General features: G+C 45.2%; 1 protein-coding gene across 2 annotated transcripts in view; it reads right to left on the reverse strand.

Moving 5' to 3' along the window:
- The window catches only part of PAM16 (presequence translocase associated motor 16), a 187,299-nt gene that overhangs the window by 43,483 nt on the left and 123,131 nt on the right, over positions 1 to 20,685 (reverse strand). For both annotated transcript variants that reach the window (XM_075318224.1, XM_075318221.1), the window contains exon 10: positions 699 to 753. In XM_075318224.1, the coding sequence (XP_075174339.1) occupies positions 699 to 753 (55 nt within the window). The remainder of the gene's footprint in view (positions 1 to 698; positions 754 to 20,685) is intronic.

Consider the following 20,685-nt stretch of genomic DNA (forward strand, 5'->3'; position numbering starts at 1 on the left):
GTGTGCCTGTCTGTGTGTCAGTGTGTGTGTGTGTGTCTGTGTGTCAGTGTGTGTGTGTGTGTCTGTGTGTGTCAGTGTGTGTGTGTGTGTGTGTGTGTGCGTGTGTGTGTCTGTGTGTCTCCCTCTGTGTGTGTGTGTGTGTGTCTGTGTGTCAGTGTGTGTGCGTGTGTGTGTCTGTGTGTCTCCCTCTGTGTGTCGGGGTGTGTGTCTGTCTGTCTCTCTTTCTGTGTCTGAGTCTGTCCCTGTGTCTGAGCCTGTCCCTGTGTCTGAGCCTGTCCCTGTGTCTGAGCCTGTCCCTGTGTCTGAGCCTGTCCCTGTGTCTGAGCCTGTCCCTGTGTCTGAGCCTGTCCCTGTGTCTGAGCCTGTCCCTGTGTCTGAGCCTGTCCCTGTGTCTGAGCCTGTCCCTGTGTCTCAGCGTCTCGGTGCGTGTCTCAGCGTCTCGGTGCGTGTTTCTGTGTGGGTCTCTGTCTCTGTGTGTCTCTGTCTCTCTCAGGCTTTTTTATCAGCAATTTGATTTAAATGGGAATTATGTAATTCTTAATTCCTCCTGTGGTGGCGCTGCAGGGAAACTGAGCACCTTAGCGCCAGGTTTCCTCGCCGATCACAGATGATCCATTAGGATCCCATCACCAGGACTATCTATGACTACCTTAGTGGTAACATTAGCACAAGGTTGCTATTTTACAGGACATGTTTACCTGTGCGGCCAGAATGAGGAGGCTGGTGTCTACATCGTAAAGAGGGATTAGGAGTCTGTGGAAAGAAAACAAATCTGGTTACTAGTTATAAACCCCAGGCGTGATCCCTCCAGACCCAAGTCCTGCATGTATAGACCCCTCAGCTTCACTATTTTAATAAAAAAGGAAAGAAAAAAAAACCGAAATTGATCGTCCTACTTGCACTTTCATGATCTAGACACCAGGGGGCAGAGGAGATACACCATACTGCAGTAATCGTTATATATGGGTTGAATGGTTCTGGGTGTCATTTTGGCTCGTGGACACAGATAATTTCGGATGAGGGAGTAACATCCTGAAAACGTTCCGAAAAATCTCTGCCGTCGCGGATGAACATCTCCCAAATTTAATTTTCATTGGATAGAAAACATGCCTCACAAATGTTATCAGTATTACTACAAAATCCGACAAAAGTAGCCAGCGGTTACAACACTGCTTCCTCCGTCAGCTCATTATCTTTTACTTTTGGCAGTAAAAGCCATCGAGCTGATGACTAAGCGGGGTCTAATCCAGATTTTGTACATTTACCCTTACCGACCAATCAGATCTCGGTTCTCATTTTGTAATCCGAAAAATAGAATTTTCAGAACTGGAATTCGATTGGTTGATTTATCCTGTACTTTGGGTGAACATTGATCAATGCTGATATATTAGGCGTAAAAAGTCGCAAAATGATATCTGCAGCAGAAAATAACGCCGCAGGTATCACTGTGGGACCTCCGCATTAAACACTTTCCTGGTAAACGCAGCCTTATTTTGCCCACAAATAAAGACAAAGGGGCGAATTTATCATTTCCTATTTTTTTGTATTTTTATTGTGGAATTTACTGACTTTTTAATTATCAAATTCATCAAAATGGCGTAGGCAATACAGAATTTTGCACAAAATCAAAAATGCTCTTTATTTTGGGGGTTCCAAAAAAGTCACATGTTCTGCTAAAATGTCAGAAAAATTGTGCCAAAGTTCTAGGCGTAGGTATAATCGGAAAATGACTAAAAGTACAGTATTTTTCGTTTTATCTGGATTATAAAACACACCCCAAATTTAGAGAAAAAAAAAGGGAAAAAATTATGGGATCTGTCTTATAATCCGGTGCTGTCTTACTGGAAGGGGGGGGCGGCAGCAGTGGTGGAACGGGGTCCCAGGAGGCATGAGCGGTGCTGGAGTAGGGCAGCGCAGCAGCTGTCCCATATGCTCGTTGCGGGTGCTGTGAGGCAGGAGAAACTTCCAGAAACTGTCAGCGGTGCGGGTTTCAAATAAAAGGGTGCCCGAAATCGGCGCGTGCGCAGATTGAGCCATTGGCTCAATGACAAGCCAAGATCATACCTGCTGCACGAGCCACCTCTGGGCGCCATTTTCCCTAAGTCCGCTGCTGGGAGATCAATGGGCCGGAGGCAGCGCATGTGCAGATGAAATCTGGATCTGAGAGCCCCATCTGCGCATGCGCCGACTCCGGGCGCCATTATTTGAATCCCGTACCCTTGACATTTTTAGGATGGCCCCTGCCTCACAGCTTGCAGCACAGCGCACCGTCCACAGCATTGCCCCTGCCTCCTGTGACACCTCTCCACCTTCCCCTATAAGCTACATTCGGCTTATAAGATGCACCCCTCATTTTCCTCCCAAATGTTTGGGAGGAAAAGTGAGTCTTATAATCCAAAACAAATACTGTACGTGTGCGGCAAATTTTTAAAAGGTTGTAAACAATAAATCAGGCGAAAGCATCTGTTATCTCAAAGTCGCTAACAAAAAAAAAAACACATTAAAAAGGGACTTTAAAAAAGGATTTTTTTTTTGCTTTTTACATCACATCAAAATATGGCAACTTGCAGGAGTGTCTTGTAGAGGGTGAAGAAAGTTCCCAGTTTAAAAGCCAGAATCATCGAAACAGACGATCCTGACGGTTTTACCCCTAAGTCACGAAAGCTGAAGGGCAAATGCGGCGCCGTCGTGAGGAACTTATCCAATCCAAGTATTAAAATAATTATTTTTTTATTCGTCAACGCGAATAGGACAAGAAAACTTGTTGATGAATAAAAATCAGTATTTTAATATTTGGATTGGATAAGTTCGTCACGGCTGCGCGGCGCTTGCCCCAACTCCTCCTTCAGCTTCCACATCGTACTCCAGGGGTGCTGCAGCAGCCATGTCTATGCTCTTAAGGTAGTTGCCTTGTGCAGAGTAAGTAGAAAGGGGTTAAACCACGCTGCCGAATACAGAACAATCACTGAGGATCAATCTGAGATAGTTCATAAGATTTCATTGTTCTGCACGTAAAGTAGTTGTGGCTCGCACAACTACCACAGGTGAGCCTCATCAAACTCCAAGACCCTACATGTCCCCTCAAATAAGACCTGTTGTTTTTCAGCCAACCCCCTAAGTTGCTTCAGTCAATAGTGACAGATGCACCTAAGCGGTTTGCAGTGGAAGGGGCCACCCCAATGGTTGCACCTATGATGCAGGGTGCCAATGTGGCACTGGGGTCCTGATAAAGGCTCCTTGGTTTGCCATCTATGTATGTCTAATAGGCATTGCCAGGACCTGGTCTGACAGAAGTGTTAGGCCAGAGTCACACTTGCGAGTGTCTCGCGTGTAACTCGCGCGAGTCTCTCATTGAATCACCCGGCACGGACTCACACTCTTCGGACAGGAGCGTCTCAGCTGCATAGACATACACGCAACCGACCCGCTCCTGTCAGGAGAGTGCGAGTCCGTGCCGGGTGATTCAATGAGAGACTCGCGCGAGTTAACGCGAGACACTCGCAAGTGTGATTCTGGCCTTAAATGAAAAACCCAATGCAAAATCCTAATCTGTATTTTATGGAAATGCACGGATTTTGCAAACACCTATGCTATGATGAGTGCAGCCTTAGGATGCGAGGTCAGGTCACAGAATATAAAAGCCGCAGGGTTAGTGAGAATAAGATTTTAGCTGAACTTTATTACAGCCATGTTGTGAGGTCAATGGTTCCAGAGGGGATGGCGGGACAGGGAGCTCTGAAGGGATCTCACATAGAATAGAGGCGCTCAGAAGGGATCCCAGTAGTGAAGAGGATAGCCTTTCCGGGCCGTTTCCTGCCGGGCCTCCTCTCCATCCTCACGTCACCCCGCACAGACCTCTCTCACACTTCTCCGCTCTCCCAGATCCACGTCCTCTACCTCTGCTCTAATCACCTCCCTCTTTCTCCTTTCTTCTGCCCCCCCAGGGCTGGGAAATCTTCCCCCTAGAAAAAAAAAACCCAGGCCCGTGGGAAGTCAGTACTACCGCTCACCCACGTTACGTAGGCTCGCCGGCGACTGAAATGATTAAAAATCCTCCCCATCAGGAAATCCCTTAACACTTTAAACTACTTTCTCTCAGAGAGATGAGCAATAAAAATGAGCAATATAATCAGGAAAAAAAAAAATTCTGAACGGAATTCTCCAGCGCTGACGTTAGGCCATTTATCCCTATAAAATCCTAAATACGGATCAAGCGGCTGATAAACAAACACCATGTAAATTAAACAAATAGGCCGGTCCCACAGAAGAAGTATGGGCTCCTTATGGGTCGCCATGGAGATGCGGTTAGCAGTATTTCGAGGCCTAGCGGCTGGAAAGTGCTGCCATTGTTTACATTTCAGTTGTTGTGAACGTGCGCGACAAAAACGCGGCCTAATCCGTCTACTGTTTGCAAATGGGAGGCTAAACTGAGGCAATCAGAAGTTTTTATTTTTTTCTCTCCTTCAGAGATCGCTTTTTTCGGTCCCAGAAGGAATTCTCTCACACATCTCGCTTGGTCTCCTGTCAAACATTCGCGGAGAGATTTATCTCTGGAAATATCTCATGTATAGTGGGGGCCGTGAGAGAGAGGAGAAAAAAGGAACGAGAACATGGATGTCTGAGCGAATAACGCAGGAGGAACCACGTGAGAGGATGAAAACAAACTGAGGAGAAAAGAACAACATAAATAAAAGGATATAGGGGGAAAAAAGATGTCCCCCCTCTGTTTTATGCAAGGGTCGTCCCTTAGAAATGTGCTATAAAATATTTATTATTATTATTAATATATATAGATATAGATATAGATAGAGAGAGAGAGTGAAATAAGTATTGAAAACGTCACCAATTTTCCAAGTAAATATATTTCTAAGGGCGCAGGATGCCATGTGGCTGCTGTCCATTTTGTTTTATTTTTCTTTCTGCATATCCATTCACTTGAATGGATGAGATTAGTCCACAAATCGGACCATAGACATATGCTCTCTGCTCTGTCACTCGTCATAGGCTCACTGTCCTACCACTCGTCATAGGCTCACTGTCCTACCACTCGTCATAGGCTCACTGTCCTACCACTCGTCATAGGCTCACTGTCCTACCACTCGTCATAGGCTCACTGTCCTACCACTCGTCATAGGCTCACTGTCTTACCACTCGTCATAGGCTCACTGTCTTACCACTCGTCATAGGCTCACTGTCCTACCACTCGTCATAGGCTCACTGTCCTACCACTCGTCATAGGCTCACTGTCTTACCACTCGTCATAGGCTCACTGTCTTACCACTCGTCATAGGCTCACTGTCTTACCACTCGTCATAGGCTCACTGTCCTACCACTCGTCATAGGCTCCCTGCCCTACCACTCATCATAGTCTCTCTGCCCCATTACTCATGATAGGCTCCATGTCCTACCACTCATCATAGGCTCCCTACCCCATTACTCATCATAGGCTCCCTGTACTACCACTTGTCATAGGCTCCCTCTGTCCTACCACTCGTCATAGGCTCCCTGTCCAACCACTGGTCATAGGCTCCGTGTCCAACCACTCGTCATAGGCTCCCTGTCCAACCACTCGTCATAGGCTCCCTGTCCAACCACTCGTCATAGGCTCCCTGTCCAACCACTCGTCATAGGCTCCCTGTCCAACCACTCGTCATAGGCTCCCTGTCCAACCACTCGTCATAGGCTCCCTGTCCAACCACTCGTCATAGGCTCCCTGTCCAACCACTCGTCATAGGCTCCCTGTCCAACCACTCGTCATAGGCTCCCTGTCCAACCACTCGTCATAGGCTCACTGTCCAACCACTCGTCATAGGCTCCCTGTCCAACCACTCGTCATAGGCTCCCTGTCCTACCACTCGTCATAGGTTTCCTGTCCTACCACTCGTCATAGGCTCACTGTCCAACCACTCGTCATAGGCTCCCTGTCCTACCACTCGTCATAGGTTTCCTGTCCTACCACTCATCATAGGTTCTCTATCCTACCACTCATCATAAGCTCCCTGTCCTACCACTCGTCATAGGCTCCCTATCCTACCACTCATCATAAGCTCCCTGTTCTACCACTCGTCATAGGCTCCCTGTGCTACCACTCGTCATAGGCTCACTGTCCTACCACTCGTCATAGGCTCACTGTCCTACCACTCATCATAGGCTCACTGTCCTACCACTCGTCATAGGCTCATTGTCCTACCACCACTCGTCATAGGCTTACTGTCCTACCCCTCGTCATAGGCTCTCTGCCCCATCACTCATGATAGGTCCGCTGCCCCACCAGTTATTATAGGCCCCATGCCCCACCACTCGTTCTAGGTTCCCTGTCCAACCACTCATCATAGGCTCCCTATTCCATTACTCATCAGAGGCTCCCTTTCCTAACACTCATCAGAGGCTCCCTGCCCCACCACTCGTCATAGGCTCCGTGGTCCACCACTCGTCATAGGCTCCGTGCCTCACCACTCTCTGCCCAGTAGACCATAGGCTGCTGTAAGCTTAAGGCCAACAAAACATCAACGTTCCGATGCAGGAGACGCAATGACCCCACTGGATTGTGTCACCGATGCCAACACTCTTTGCGCATCGGAGAAAAGAACTTGGATTAGAGGAGTATAAACTTTATTTTTCTGTAATAATATCACAAAGGTGTCAGTATTACTTTTGGAGAGGGCACCAATGAAGCATTAATGCTTATGAAAAAAAACAAGTAGGGGGCACTCGGGATTTGATATTTGTCTACACTCCAGCCTGAAATTTAGAGAGTGGGGTAGTTGCCCATAGCAACCATAATTTCTTAGAGTTGTTTTTATTTATCCAAAGGGTGGAGCAATTGCACATAGCAACCAATCAGACTCTAGCTTTCAATTACTTACACTACATTAGAAAATGATAGAAACAATCTGATTGGTTCCTTCAGGAAATTGCCCCAATTTTTTGCCGCCAATTGTTTTAATTGAAAAGGACCCATGTGTATATGTCAGTTTTGTATATTTGTCCTCTACACCCCAGACAAGTCACACAAGCGGTGGCTCATTTGTCTCTCTGTATAAATTCCAGACCTGATTACTTTATGGCGGCACACATACATAGGGCTCCCATATGTCTCAGTTTCCCCTTTTTCGCTTGCAATCCCAGGCATAAAAATAGTTATTTCCCTATAATCCAAACGCCTAACGATGTGATAGTAACATTGCGGGACGCTGTGATCTATCAGATGTAGAACCAGATAATATGGGTTAAAGAGCATTTCCCACCGAGTCTGCAAGATGGCCCAGCACTGATGATAGGAAAAGCTGAGCAAAAAAACCCCTAAGGCATAATGGATACCATCCAGCTTTCCAATAATCATCCCCGATTAGGATTAGAAACTCTACGAAATCCTCCTCGAAAACTCAAAACTCCTAAAAAACTTAGAATTTCCACTCCAAAAACATAACCAAAACCTTCAATGTGCACATACCCTTAGGGTAGATTCACACAGGGGGTAGTTTTAGGCGTTTTTGCAGCAAAAACTGAGCAGAAAGTCTCCCGATACCCTTAATAAATGCAAAAATCCTCAAAAATGGTGAGTTACCGCTTTATTTCTGCTCAAAAAAAAATCAGCAAAAACCTAGAAATCAGAGAGAATATTTTGGAGTTGCAATAATCAGACACGTTTAAGAGAAATCCACTCAAGAAACTATTTTTTTTATTCATTTTTGTAAGCCTTTTCTCTTTGCGCCACATGTAACGGGCACAGAAATGTTTTTTTTTTACATTGCTGTGCATTATGTTTATTTTTTTTTACTTTTTCAGGTGGATTTTAGGTGAAATCCGCCTAAAAAAGACATGCTATGCACATGCTCTATAGTCTTTTTTGTGGAGTTTTTGGAGCAGAAACTGGCTACGTGCACACACTTTTTTTTGCTGATTTTTTTTTTTTTTTTTTTTTTAGGAAATGGAGCAGAACCTTTTCTCTTTTTGAGGAGTTTTGCCTTTTTGAGAGTTTCCTCTCCAAAACCTCCTCAAAAAAACTCTGTGAGCACATAGGCACTGAGCCAAAACACCAAGTTTTTTCAGGTGGATTTAGACATTTTGTTCAGTTTCTGCTCTAAAAACTCCTTAAAAAACGCAATGTATACAAACCCTAAGAAACGATTGACAAAATCTGCCATAATACGTATGAGGGTATCTGGAATGATCGGGCTGCTGGATTTCAACATGCCTAATCCCTTTATTTTTACGAGAAATAAGAGGTGTCGGCAGTGGCTGATCCTTTCTCCCAACTGCAGTTTCCACATGGACAAAATCTGCACCAAATGGTGCGGATTTCGGTGCAGATTTAACACAGTTTTAAGGCCCAGTGCCCACACTATGTAGGTTTGACGCGTATTTTCAGAAATCTGCAGCAAAATCTGCATGTCCATTGTGAAGCCAGCAAAGTCTATGAGAATTCAGAAGTGCTGTGCCCACAGTGCTTATTTTTCCCTTGTATATTTGGTGCAGATTTGGTGCAGAAAAAAAAAAAAAGAAATCTGCACCAAATACACAAGGGAAAAATACTCAACGTGGGCACAGCACTTCTGAGTTCTCATAGTCTTTGCTGGCTTCACAATGGGCATGCAGAATTTGCTGCAGATTTCTGAAAATCTGCGTCAAAAATCAGAATCAAAATCAGCAGCGTGGGCACTGGGCCTAAAGCCCGCTACACACGCTTCAATATATCTCACAATCCGTCGTTGGGGTCAAGTTGTAAGTGACGCACATCCGGCATCGTTTGTGAGGTATCTGCGTGTGACATCTACTTGCGATCAGGACTGAACGCAAAACCGTTGATCGCAAACACATCGTATCATTCTCTAGAATTGAGCGTTTTGTTGCACGAACCTAGTGAATTGTAACGTGTGACATCCCTCATACGATTTTGGTGTCTGATGCTATGTGCGCAGGTGTGCGCTCTGCACCGCAGCTTAAAAAAGGTCCGCTTCAGAGCGCAGCTGAAAAGCAGCGTTCTGAAGCGCCTCACAATGTCTGTCAGTCACTAATCTCTGTCAGTCCGTCATTATCTCTGTCCCTCACTCTCTGTCCATGTCAGTCTATCCCCCTCTCTCATATACTCACCAATCCCCGATCTCTGGCGCTGCACGGCATTCACACTGCTCCGGCGGCTTTTACTGTTTTGAAAAAGCCGGCCGCCCATTAAACAATCTCGTATTCCCTGCTTTCCCCGCCCACCGGCGCCTATGATTGGTTACAGTGAGACACGCCCCCACTCTGAGTGACAGGTGTCACACTGCACCCAATCACAGCAGCCGGTGGGCGTGTCTATACTGTGTATTGAAATAAATAATTAAATAATTAAAAAAAACGGCGTGCGGTTCCCCCCAATTTTAATACCAGCCAGATAAAGCCATACGGCTGAAGGCTGGTATTCTCAGGATGGGGAGCTCCACGTTATGGGGAGCCCCCCAGCCTAACAATATCAGCCAACAGCCGCCCAGAATTGCCGCATACATTATATGCGACAGTTCTGGGACTGTACCCGGCTCTTCCCGATTTACCCTGGTGCGTTGGCAAATCGGGGTAATAAGGAGTTAATGGCAGCCCATAGCTGCCAATAAGTCCTAGATTAATCATGTCAGGCGTCTATGAGACACCCTCCATGATTAATCTGTAAGTGACAGTAAAAAAACACACACCCGAAAAAATCCTTTATTAGAAATAAAAACACAAACACATTCCCTCATTACCAATTTATTAACCCCCGACAAACCCTCCATGTCCGGCGTACTCCACAGTCCTCCAGCGTCGCTTCCAGCGCTGCTGCATGGAGGTGACAGGAGCAGCAGAAGACACGGCCGCTCCGGTCACCTCCACGCAGGTAATGAAGACAGCCGCGCGATCAGCTGCTGTCACTGAGGTTACCCGCTGTCACTGGATCCAGCGGTGGATGCAGCGGTGGCCGCGGGTAACCTCAGTGACAGCTCAGCTGATCGCGCGACTGTCTTCATTACCTGCGTGGAGGTGACCGGAGCGGCGGTGTCTTCTGCTGCTCCTGTCACCTCCATGCAGCAGCGCTGGATGCGACGCTGGAGGACTGTGGATTACGCCGGACATGGAAGGTTTGTCGGGGGTTAATAAATTGGTAATGAGGGAATGTGTTTGTGTTTTTATTTCTAATAAAGGATTTTTTCGGGTGTGTGTTTTTTTACTGTCACTTACAGATTAATCATGGAGGGTGTCTCATAGACGCCTGACATGATTAATCTAGGATTTAATGGTAGCTATGGGCTGCCATTAACTCCTTATTACCCCGATTTGCCAACGCACCAGGGTAAATCGGGAAGAGCCGGGTACAGTCCCAGAACTGTCGCATATAATGTATGCGGCAATTCTGGGCGGCTGTTGGCTGATATTGTTAGGCTGGGGGGCTCCCCATAACGTGGAGCTCCCCATCCTGAGAATACCAGCCTTCAGCCGTATGGCTTTATCTGGCTGGTATTAAAATTGGGGGGAACCGCACGCCGTTTTTTTTAATTATTTAATTATTTATTTCAATACACAGTATAGACATGCCCACCGGCTGCTGTGATTGGGTGCAGTGTGACACCTGTCACTCAGCGTGGGGGCGTGTCTCACTGTAACCAATCATAGGCGCCGGTGGGCGGGGAAAGCAGGGAATACGAGATTGTTTAATGGGCGGCCGGCTTTTTCAAAACAGTAAAAGCCGCCGGAGCAGTGTGAACGCCGTGCAGAGCCGGGGATCGGGGACTGGTGAGTATGAGAGAGGGCTGCTAACTTCAGTAACTTAGGAGATTATCGGTCACCGGTGAGTCCTTCACAGGTGACCGCTAATCAGGGCGCGACACAGACAGAGCCGCAGCATCACAATGAAGTCGGGTGAAGTTCACCCGAGTTCATTCTGACAGTGCGGCTCTGTCTGTGTCTGCTGTCATCTGCCATTCAGCTCTGCTACATGGCTGTCTGTGTCTGCTGTCAGCGGCCATGTAGCAGCGCTGAATGGCAGATGACATAGTAAAAACGCATCCCTACACATTACACACGCTTGGCAAGTCAATAAATAAAAAAAAAAAAAAAAAAAGGTGCCCAATGCATACGTCACAGAACACATGATCTAAAGGATCGCACATAAAATTGACCAATTTAACATGGACTACTAACGCTCGTGTGACAGCAAATGAACGACCAACGTGAAATCTCATAAGATCCCGTATGCAACCTGGGCGTGTCACATCGCAAATGCGATTGTACAACTAATTGCAACGTGTAAAGTGGGCTTAACACTTTAAGCCCAAACGTCAATTTACGTTTCAGGCTTTCTCTGCAGCAGGTGGGCGAGATTTTTGTAAAAATCCATGTTGCCAATAATGGGACACCTTGACGTCAGACCCATCAGACCGAATATATAATGATTTTACTCCCCCAATTGTACACAAATGTCAGAAAAGTGACATTATCTCCTCTGTAAATGTCAGTTTAGTCTAGCTTCTCGGTACAGATGACTTCACATGACGCGGCTGTTTTGTCTTTGTAGGGAAAAACAGTCTGACTTGCAGCGACGTGAAAAGTCAATGGTGAGGTTTACACAGGAAGGGGTCCGCAACAAAGCTCAGCACCGGGCACCTCTCTAGGAGCCATAAAGACCCCCAAAATACAACATACACTAGCTTTTTACCCCTTTTTCTTTCCTCACGGTCACATGTCATGTAGTTTCTAGGCATGCAGAGAATTTGGGATTTTCTATCACTCCAGTAATTAACGTAAATTAGAGCGAAAATCTATTTTGGGGCGCCAAGACTACCCAAGTTTATAAACCTGATGCTTCTTACTTCAGTTACTTACCCTAAAGGGGTATTTCCATCTCCAAGATCCTATAACAATATGAAGTAGGTGTGATAATGATAATATTAGCAAAGGTAGTATAGTTCTCCTGATTAGCTATGTTTCTTACCTCATGTGCAGGGCATTGCAGCTTAGGTATCCATGGTTATGCCCACGAGCAACTATGTAACTATCCGTGTATGAGTGGTTATAACCATGGATACCTAAGCTGCAATGCCCTGCACATGAGGTAAGAGACACGGCTAATCAGGAGAACTATACTACATTTCTAATTGGAGGTATTTACTAATAATATTATTATTACACCTACTTCATATTGGGATAGGATCTTGGGGATGGGAATAACCCTTTAAATGTTAATATTGTGCCAGTATAAGTCCAAGCAAATTGGGAGTTGTTACCAAATACGGCCCGCGCACCACTCCGCAGTGGAGGATGCCTTTTGTGCAACCCCCAGCCTGTCTTTTTTTTCACCTAAGTGATACAGATCGGTGCACTGACGCCATCACAGCCGGGTGTATCAGGAGTCAGGGCACAGTGCAGAAGACCTCCGCTCCTTTTGTGAGTGTAATGGCATAGTATAGATGGAACTGGGACTACCAGGCTGAACCTAAGTCTGGGGACCCTGCGCTGTCCCTTATCCTGATGGTAGACTTTGAGGTAGTCAGGGTCGAGCCTCCAGCGTAGCCCTGTCTCCTGTCCAGGCCCTAACAACTAACTCCCCGCCACTCAGGGGATTGACCCGGACAGAGACCAACAATCCACCAACACAAAAACAGACAGGAGTAAACAAAAACCTATATACACACCAATAACCTGCACCAGGGGATGACCACGGAGTAAGGGTATAACGAAAAAAGGAGGTAGAAGAAACTGCTTACAATGATCACAGAATAGCAGCAGAAGTAACATCCACTCTGCTCCATGGCTAGCTCCAACTGAATGAATAACCAGCAACAAGTCCAGGAAGCAGAGGGCTTATATCCCGGACAGCAATTCCTTTACTGCCGCCAGCTGAAGCAGTCTGCTGCTGCAAAAGAAATGCATTAACCCCACCAGTGCCAAAAGGAAAAAACCCGTTGAAAGTGCATGGTGTAGATGGTAAGAACTAGCCCTGAACCTGTCCCTATACACGTGGCAGTGAGTCACCAATGAGGGTCGAAAGCTTAAAATTTAACTTGAGCCTTTGCATGTGACCTAACCCACTTTGGGCAGGATTACAAGTGATCCCCACTTTTCTATATGACAACCCTATGAGGATATAGGGTTTTTATGAGTGCTGTATGCAGTATGCTCACAAGCTCCCTCTAGTGGTGACTGCAAAGAGTCAACATTTTATTACTATAAAGAAGAATTTGGACTCCTGTTTAAGAAATGTGAACTACAACCATATAAATATGTATTAAGAAATTGTTTTTTCATGGAATAGTGAACCTATAAACCAATTTTTAGTATGTATACTTTTTTACCCTTAACATAAGCTGGGTTGCCCCTCCACTAACCACATGAAATAAGCCTTTGTATGAATGGTACAAGTAACTTTTTACTTATTAACTTATTTTCTTGACTTTCCCAGCATAACTCCATTTGTCTAAAGAAATCTCTATTTACTCTAAAGACGTGACCGAAGTGTTGAGATCTTTTATCTGTGGATGTCAGATAAATCAGTGCTTCTTTTGTGATGAGCAATAGCCCCCCCCACCTACACGCACCTGTTGTATGTGTCAGCGCACTGACATACACGTGTTACACCTGCCGTCCCCGCCGCACAGAACAGGTCTTGCTGGTCTAGAAATGTCACTTAGGTACTTGGCAGGAATCAGCATGCACCTGACGAAATTCATTTAATTTCTGCTGAAGTGGAACATGACGTTCTATAATTAGGAGGTAGACAATCAGGATCTGACCTATATCTCGGAGGTTGTAGGGTTCTATGGCTCGGGCTAGACAGTGACTGCTGCCAGGTGCTAACAGAGAAGTCCTAAGAGACAAATAACCATCATTGTTCATGGAGTCTATGCAAAAGGACATTCCTCCTATCTAAAGCTACAGCTCTGAACTCACCCTGGCTAGTGAGAAGGCCAGCAAGAGCCCTATGTCACTCCGGAGCGGACAGACTCTCAGCATGTGGCACAATGCAAGGATAAGAATGGGGGTGGGATACCTCCTGCCACTCAACTGAATCTGTACCCTACGCTCTCTAACGTCCCTATGCGGGTCTTTCCTCCCGTCGCTGTCACTGCCTAGGTTCCTCGCTTGCCCTAAACTCACCCTGGCTAGTGAGAAGGCCAGCAAGAGCCTTTTGTCACTCCGGAGCGGACAGACTCTCAGCATGTGGCACAATGCAAGGATAACTATGGGGGTGGCATAGAAGGAAGTCCATAACAATAGGAAGAGGGGAGGCCTCCTGCCACTGAACTGCGTCTGTACCCTACACTCCCTAACATCCTTATACGGGTCCTTCCTCCCGTCGCCGTCACGTGTCTAGGCGCCACTTGCCCTGAACTCACCCTGGTTAGTGAGAGGGTTGGCAAGAGCCCTAAGTCACTCTGGAACCTAAAGATGCGCAGCGTGTAGCATAAAACAGAGATAACAATGGGGGTAGCATAGAAAGAAGTCCCTGGCAATAAGGAGAGGGAAGGCCTCCTGCCACTCATCCGAGTCTGTACCACATGCTCCCTAACGTCCCTATACGGGTACGTCCTCCCGTCGCCGTCACGTGCCTAGGCCCTCGCTTGCCTTGAACTCACCCTGGCTAGTGAGAAGGCCGGGGAGAGCACTATGTCACTCCGGAGTGTACAGACTCTCAGAGTGTGGTACAATACAGGGGTAACAATGGGGGGTGGCATAGAATGAAGTCCCTGGCAATAGGGAGAGGGGAGGCCTCCTGCCACTCACCTGAGTCTGTGCCATACACTCTCTAACATCCCTATGCGGGTCCTTCCTCCCGTCGCTATCACTGCCTAGCCCTTTGCTTGTCCTAAACTCACCCTTGCTAGTGAGAAGGCCGGTGAGAGCACTATGTCACCCTGGAACGTATAGACGCTCAGCGTGAGGCACAATATAGGGATAACAATGCAGGTGGTATAGAAGGAAGGCCCTGGCGATAGGGAGAGAGACGCCTCCTGCCACTTACCTGAATCTGTAGCCTACGCTCCCTAACGTCCCTATATGGGTCCTTCCTCTCGACGCCGTCACGTGCCTAGGCCCTCGCTAGCCCTGAACTCACCTTGGCTAGTAAGAAGGCAGGCCAGAGCACTATGTTACTCTGGAGCGTGTAGATGCTCAGCGTGTGGCACAATACACACAATACACATTGTTATAATGGGGGTGGCATAGAAGGAAGTCCCTGGCAATAGAGAGGGGAGGCCTCCTGCGAGACTGTACCCTACACTCCCTAACGTCCTTTTATGGGTTCTGCTCCCATCGCCATCATGTGCCTAGGCCCTCGCTTACTCTGAATTCACCCTGGCTAGTGAGAAAACTAGCAAAAGCACTAGTCTCACCACTGCAATAATATAACACAAGGGAAGGGAGACAGAAAGAGGGAAAACAGACACAAAAACACTCCCAGTTCTTCCAATGCAGCTAAACACCACAGCTGCAATTGTCAGGACTCCTCAGCTTCTTCCACAGACAAACTCCTTCCAAAGTGGATAGCATAAGAATGAAATTCTATAACTGGCATCAGATGGTAAGACAGTGACATTTTATAGCAAAGGGGAGTAGTCAAAAAGATCTATACCTGAGATTAAGGCTAGAAAAGATAGCCAGATAGAAAAGAGTCCTTAACCCCTGCAGCACCAAAAAAGTAGCTTCACTCAAACACAAGATGAAGCCCTGCACATAATAAGGCGTTGTGACCTTCGGGTCCCAGACTCGCCAGAGGTCTCAACAGAGCCGGATACAGCCATGATGTATCCTCTTGGAGGCGACAGAAGAATCAGCCGCTAAAATTAAACTGTTTTATATGGGCAGTTTTAGTATCGGGATTCTGCCCTAAAAATAAAGACAATGTAGTTGACCGTCTGAACGCACACAGGTAACAGCAGTCACCTAATGAGATATTACAGGGAAGCCATCATCCAGGCACGGAGGCCATGAGCTCAGCATCCTGACACTTAGATTTAGAGGCTGCACACAGCAGGCGGCCTCTCCCTGCGGCTCACCCACTTTTATTGGCTTAAACATCATAAATCTATGAGATGGAACTGAGGAACTGAAGCAGGAAAGCTTTGCTTGTTGTGGCCTCCGCCCCGTCCTTTATACCGGTGAGGATGATTCCTCAACCAACCAGTCCTAGACGTCTCATCACTGTCATACTGCATGGTGTCCATTATCATGGAATTACTGCAGATGCGGATCCGCAGATCAGTCCTCAATTCGAGGTCCGTTTTTCACGTTCGTCTCCTCTCCGTATTTTTCTCGGATGGGAGAACTAACCATCAGAATCTAAGGGGCTGTTCACATGTCCGCGTTTTCTTCTATAAGCCGTATGTCCACGGAAAAGAAAAAAAAAAATCACGGAAAAACCCATTTTTGATCTAAATTACCAAAATCACCATGTTATGGCATTTTTGAATGTTGCAATAAGTAGGAGAAAGTTTGAAATTTTTTTTGCAATAGGTAGGAGAAGTTTTCTTTTTCTGAATATGAAAAAATCCCGGTTGGTAAAAAGGGACACCCGGGTGCAAATCTGATCCAAAACAGTGATGAAAATCCGTGCTTTATTTTCACAAATTAGATAGTTACTGACACCCAAAGGAGGCCTTCGGCTGTGTGCACACAGTGCGTTTTTAACGCTTTTTTTTATTAGGTTTTTTTTTTTTAAGTGCAGTTTTGTCATAAAACTGCAAGCAAAGCCTTATGCCAGCAAAGTCAATGAGAATCCTGAAGTGTAGTGCACATGTTGAGTTTTTTTCTTGCAGATTTGGTGCAGAAAATAATCTGCATGTCAAATCTTTCAGCGTTTCTGCCTACGTTTCACTATTCCAAGTAATGCAAAAACGCATCCAAAACGACGTAAAAAGCATCAAAAAGCGATAAAAACACATAAAAAAGGGCAAAAATGCATAAATAAAGGGCAAAAACACATCCAAAACAAGGCAAAAAAAACCCCATCCAAAATGTGGCAAAACCATAAAAACTCATAAAAAAGGGGAAAAAATGCATAAAAAATGTGGCAAAACTACATAAAAAGGGCAAAAATGTATCAAAAAAGTGGCTTAATAATGCATAAAAAAAATGGACAAAAACACATCCAAAACAAGGCAAAAAAAAATCCAAAATGTGGCAAAACCATAAAAAAGGGGGAAAATGCATAAAAATGTGGTAAAAATACATAAAAAGGGCAAAAATACATCCAAAACAAGGCAAAAAACCATCCAAAATGTGGCAAACCATAAAAACACATAAAAAGGGGGAAAAAAAATGCAAAACAAAATGTGGCAAAAATACATAAAAAGGGCAAAAATTCATCAAACGTGGCAAAAATGCATAAAAAAGGCAAAAACATATCCAAAACCAGGAAAAAAAATCCAAAATGTGGCAAAACCATAAAAAAGGGGGAAAAATGCATAAAAATGTGGCAAAAATACATAAAACGGGCAAAAATTAATCAATAAAATGCATAAAAAAGGGCAAAAACACATCCAAAACAAGGCAAAAAAATCCAAAATGTGGCAAGACCATAAAAAAAAGGGGAAAAAATGCATAAAAATGTGGCAAAAATACATAAAACGGGCAAACATTCATCAAAAAAATGCATAAAAAAGGGCAAAAACACATCCAAAACAAGGCAAAAAAATCCAAAATGTGGCAAGACCATAAAAAAGGGGAAAAAATGCATAAAAATGTGGCAAAAATACATAAAAAGGGCAAAAATTCAGTAAAAAAGTGGCAAAAATGCATAGAAAAGGGCAAAAACACATTCAAAACAAGGCAAAAAAACATCTAAAATGTGACAAAACCATAAAAACACAAAAAAGGGGGAAAATGCATACAAAATGTGGTAAAAATACATAAAAAGGGTAAAAATTCATCAAAAAAGTGGCAAAAACGCATAAATTAAAAAGTGGCAAAAACACATTAAAAAAAAGCAAAAACATCCAAAACAATGCAAAAAAAAATGCAAAAAATGTGAAAAAAACCCCATAAAAAACGTGGCAAAATTGCACATTTTTTTCTCTGTGGTTTACTTGCCAAGAAATGCAGAAATGGTGCAGGAATTTTATTGCAACCAAATACTCAATGTGTGCACACGGCCTAAATCAGTGTTTTCACCTGTTTCCATGGGGTCTAATCAAGCATTAAAAGATGTTTCTGGTGTATATAAATCCTATATAACATGATGTCATCAAAAATCACAACTGATGATGTCATCACATACAGCGACGCGTGATGTCATCAGTAGATGGATAATGAGAGTCTACAATGTGTATATGAGATCTTTATATCACATAATTTATTTGGCAGTCGGATTAAAAAAAAAAAAAACCAGAAAAAAAAGCCAATAGTACGGGCGGCTGCAGATTTTCGAGGCTGCTGTAGTCAGAGGTGGAGACAGTGACCTAATCAGCCAGCGCGAATCACTGAACTTTGCATCAATTAAAGCAGAAGGATAATCCGTCAAACAGGGAGGGGTAAAGATTACTAATCCCTAACCTGCTGGGACGGGATAATATAGAACATTACAAAGCATAGAGGGAATAGACCCCTTTATTTATAAAACGCCCGATATGATAAGGAATTGATCCTTTTATGAAAAATGTAGCTCATATCTTAGCTAATGTTGGATTTGTATATAGGGTGTGTATAAAAGGGCGAAGAAGATCAGCACAAAAGTTACATCATAATAGGTCACGTCAGAAGAGCTTTACAGGGGTGATCCCATCTTCATAGTTCAATATGGTCAGATACTTGGTGTAGAATTACACATTTTTACAATTCCCTGTTTAATAAAAATTTTCAGCCATTCTTGAAATAATATTTTTCTTTTGTTTACAGCTTGTTGCCTAGGAAACCGACCATTGATGCTTCTGTGTTCCTCTGGAAATAAGCCCTAGCATGAATTTTTGGGCTTTATGGACTAAAGCAGGCTTTACAAGCAGCAATATCGCTAGCGAGCGTACCCGCCCCCGACGTTTGTGCGTCACGGGCAAATCGCTGCCCGTGGCGCACAATATCGTTAGGAGCTGTCACATGTACTTACATGCCTAGCGACATCGCTGTGGCTGGCAAACTGCCTCCTTTCTAAGGGGGCGGTCCGTGCGGCGTCACAAAGCGGGCGCCCAATAGAAGCGGAGGGGCGGAGATGAGCGTCTGTAACATCCCGCCCACCTCCTTCCTTCCTCATTGCTGGCGGCCGCAGGTAAGCTGTAGGTCGTCATTCCCGAGGTGTCACACGTAGCGATGTGTGCTGCCGCAGGAACGACGAACAACCTGCGTCCTGCAACAGCAACGTTTTTTTAAAAGGAACGTGTCAACAATGGACGATTTGGTGAGTATTTTCCATCGTTAACGGCCGTTCGTTGGTGTCACGCGCAACGACGTCGCTAACGATGCCGGATGTGCGTCATGGAATCCGTGACCCCGGCGATATATCGTTAGATACGTCGTTGCGTGTAACGGGGCCTTAAGGCTTACATATAAGACATACCCCGAAAATAAGACCTCGTTGCGGTTCAAGAATGAAGTGTCCAGGCAGCTAAAAAAAGATAAAGAATGCTGCAGGACACTTCATTATAGAAAGCAGACACCCCCAAAAGAGAGAAGAGAGAAGACCCCGCAATCATACTCACCAGATCCTGAACAGGAGGACCTGCGCTGGAAGGCGAGAACCTGAGGTAGAACACACACACACACACACACACACACACACACACATACACACACACAGACACCGCACTGCTCCAGGGACCTGGGACACAGTGGAACACGAGGACCTGTAGTGGAACGCATGGAGGACCTGCGGTGATACGCATCGATGCATTCAACCACAGGCCCTCCATGTGTTCCACTGCAGGTCTTCACGCCCCATTGCAATGCATTCTAGGTATATGTGTATAAATGTGATCTGATGAGTGTGTGTGTGTGTGTGATCTGATGAGTGTGTGTGTGTGATCTGATGAGTGTGTGTGTGTGTGATCTGATGAGTGTGTGTGTGTGTGATCTGATGTGTGTGTATGTGATCTGATGTGTGAGTGCTGACTGGAAGCAGGGTAGGACCGCGTGGAGCACACCTGCTGGGAGCGCCCCCACCAACGATCGCAGGAGGACCTGGGAGGGACGTAGACGTCCAGGGTCTGGTAAGCATTATTAACCTCGGTGGGGGTTCTGCCTTTTTTTTGGGGTGGGGGGTAAACTTACCCCCAACATGTGTTTACTTGGAAATAAGCCTTACCCTGAAAATAAGCCCTAGAGCATATTTTGGGGCAAAAAAATAATATAAGACAATGTCTTATTTTCAGGGAAACTCAGTGTCTAGCTTGTAAGCACTGCACTGAAACTGGCCAGGATTAAGAGGTAATAAGGTGGTGACAACAATCCTGGCCAGTTTTAAAAAAGAGCTTGTAAGTGCTGCGCTGGTTGGTCGGTCTTCAAGGCAACAAGCTGTAAATAAAAGTATTTACATCTGAAGAATGGATGAAAATATTAATAAGCAGAAAATTGCTAAAGTTCTTGTATTTACAAGCTCTATCAGACTATATCCATTTATAAAGATGAGAATAACCCTTTAAGGGCATATCCAAGACTAGAAAAATATTTTATTTCTTTTTACCGAAACAGTGGCACTCTTTTTTGTTAGCTGTGAATTCAGTGGCACATACAGGGCTGGGGAAAGTATTCATC

This window comes from Anomaloglossus baeobatrachus, chromosome 7 (genome assembly GCF_048569485.1).
Source record: "Anomaloglossus baeobatrachus isolate aAnoBae1 chromosome 7, aAnoBae1.hap1, whole genome shotgun sequence".
Classification (NCBI taxonomy): domain Eukaryota; kingdom Metazoa; phylum Chordata; class Amphibia; order Anura; family Aromobatidae; genus Anomaloglossus; species Anomaloglossus baeobatrachus.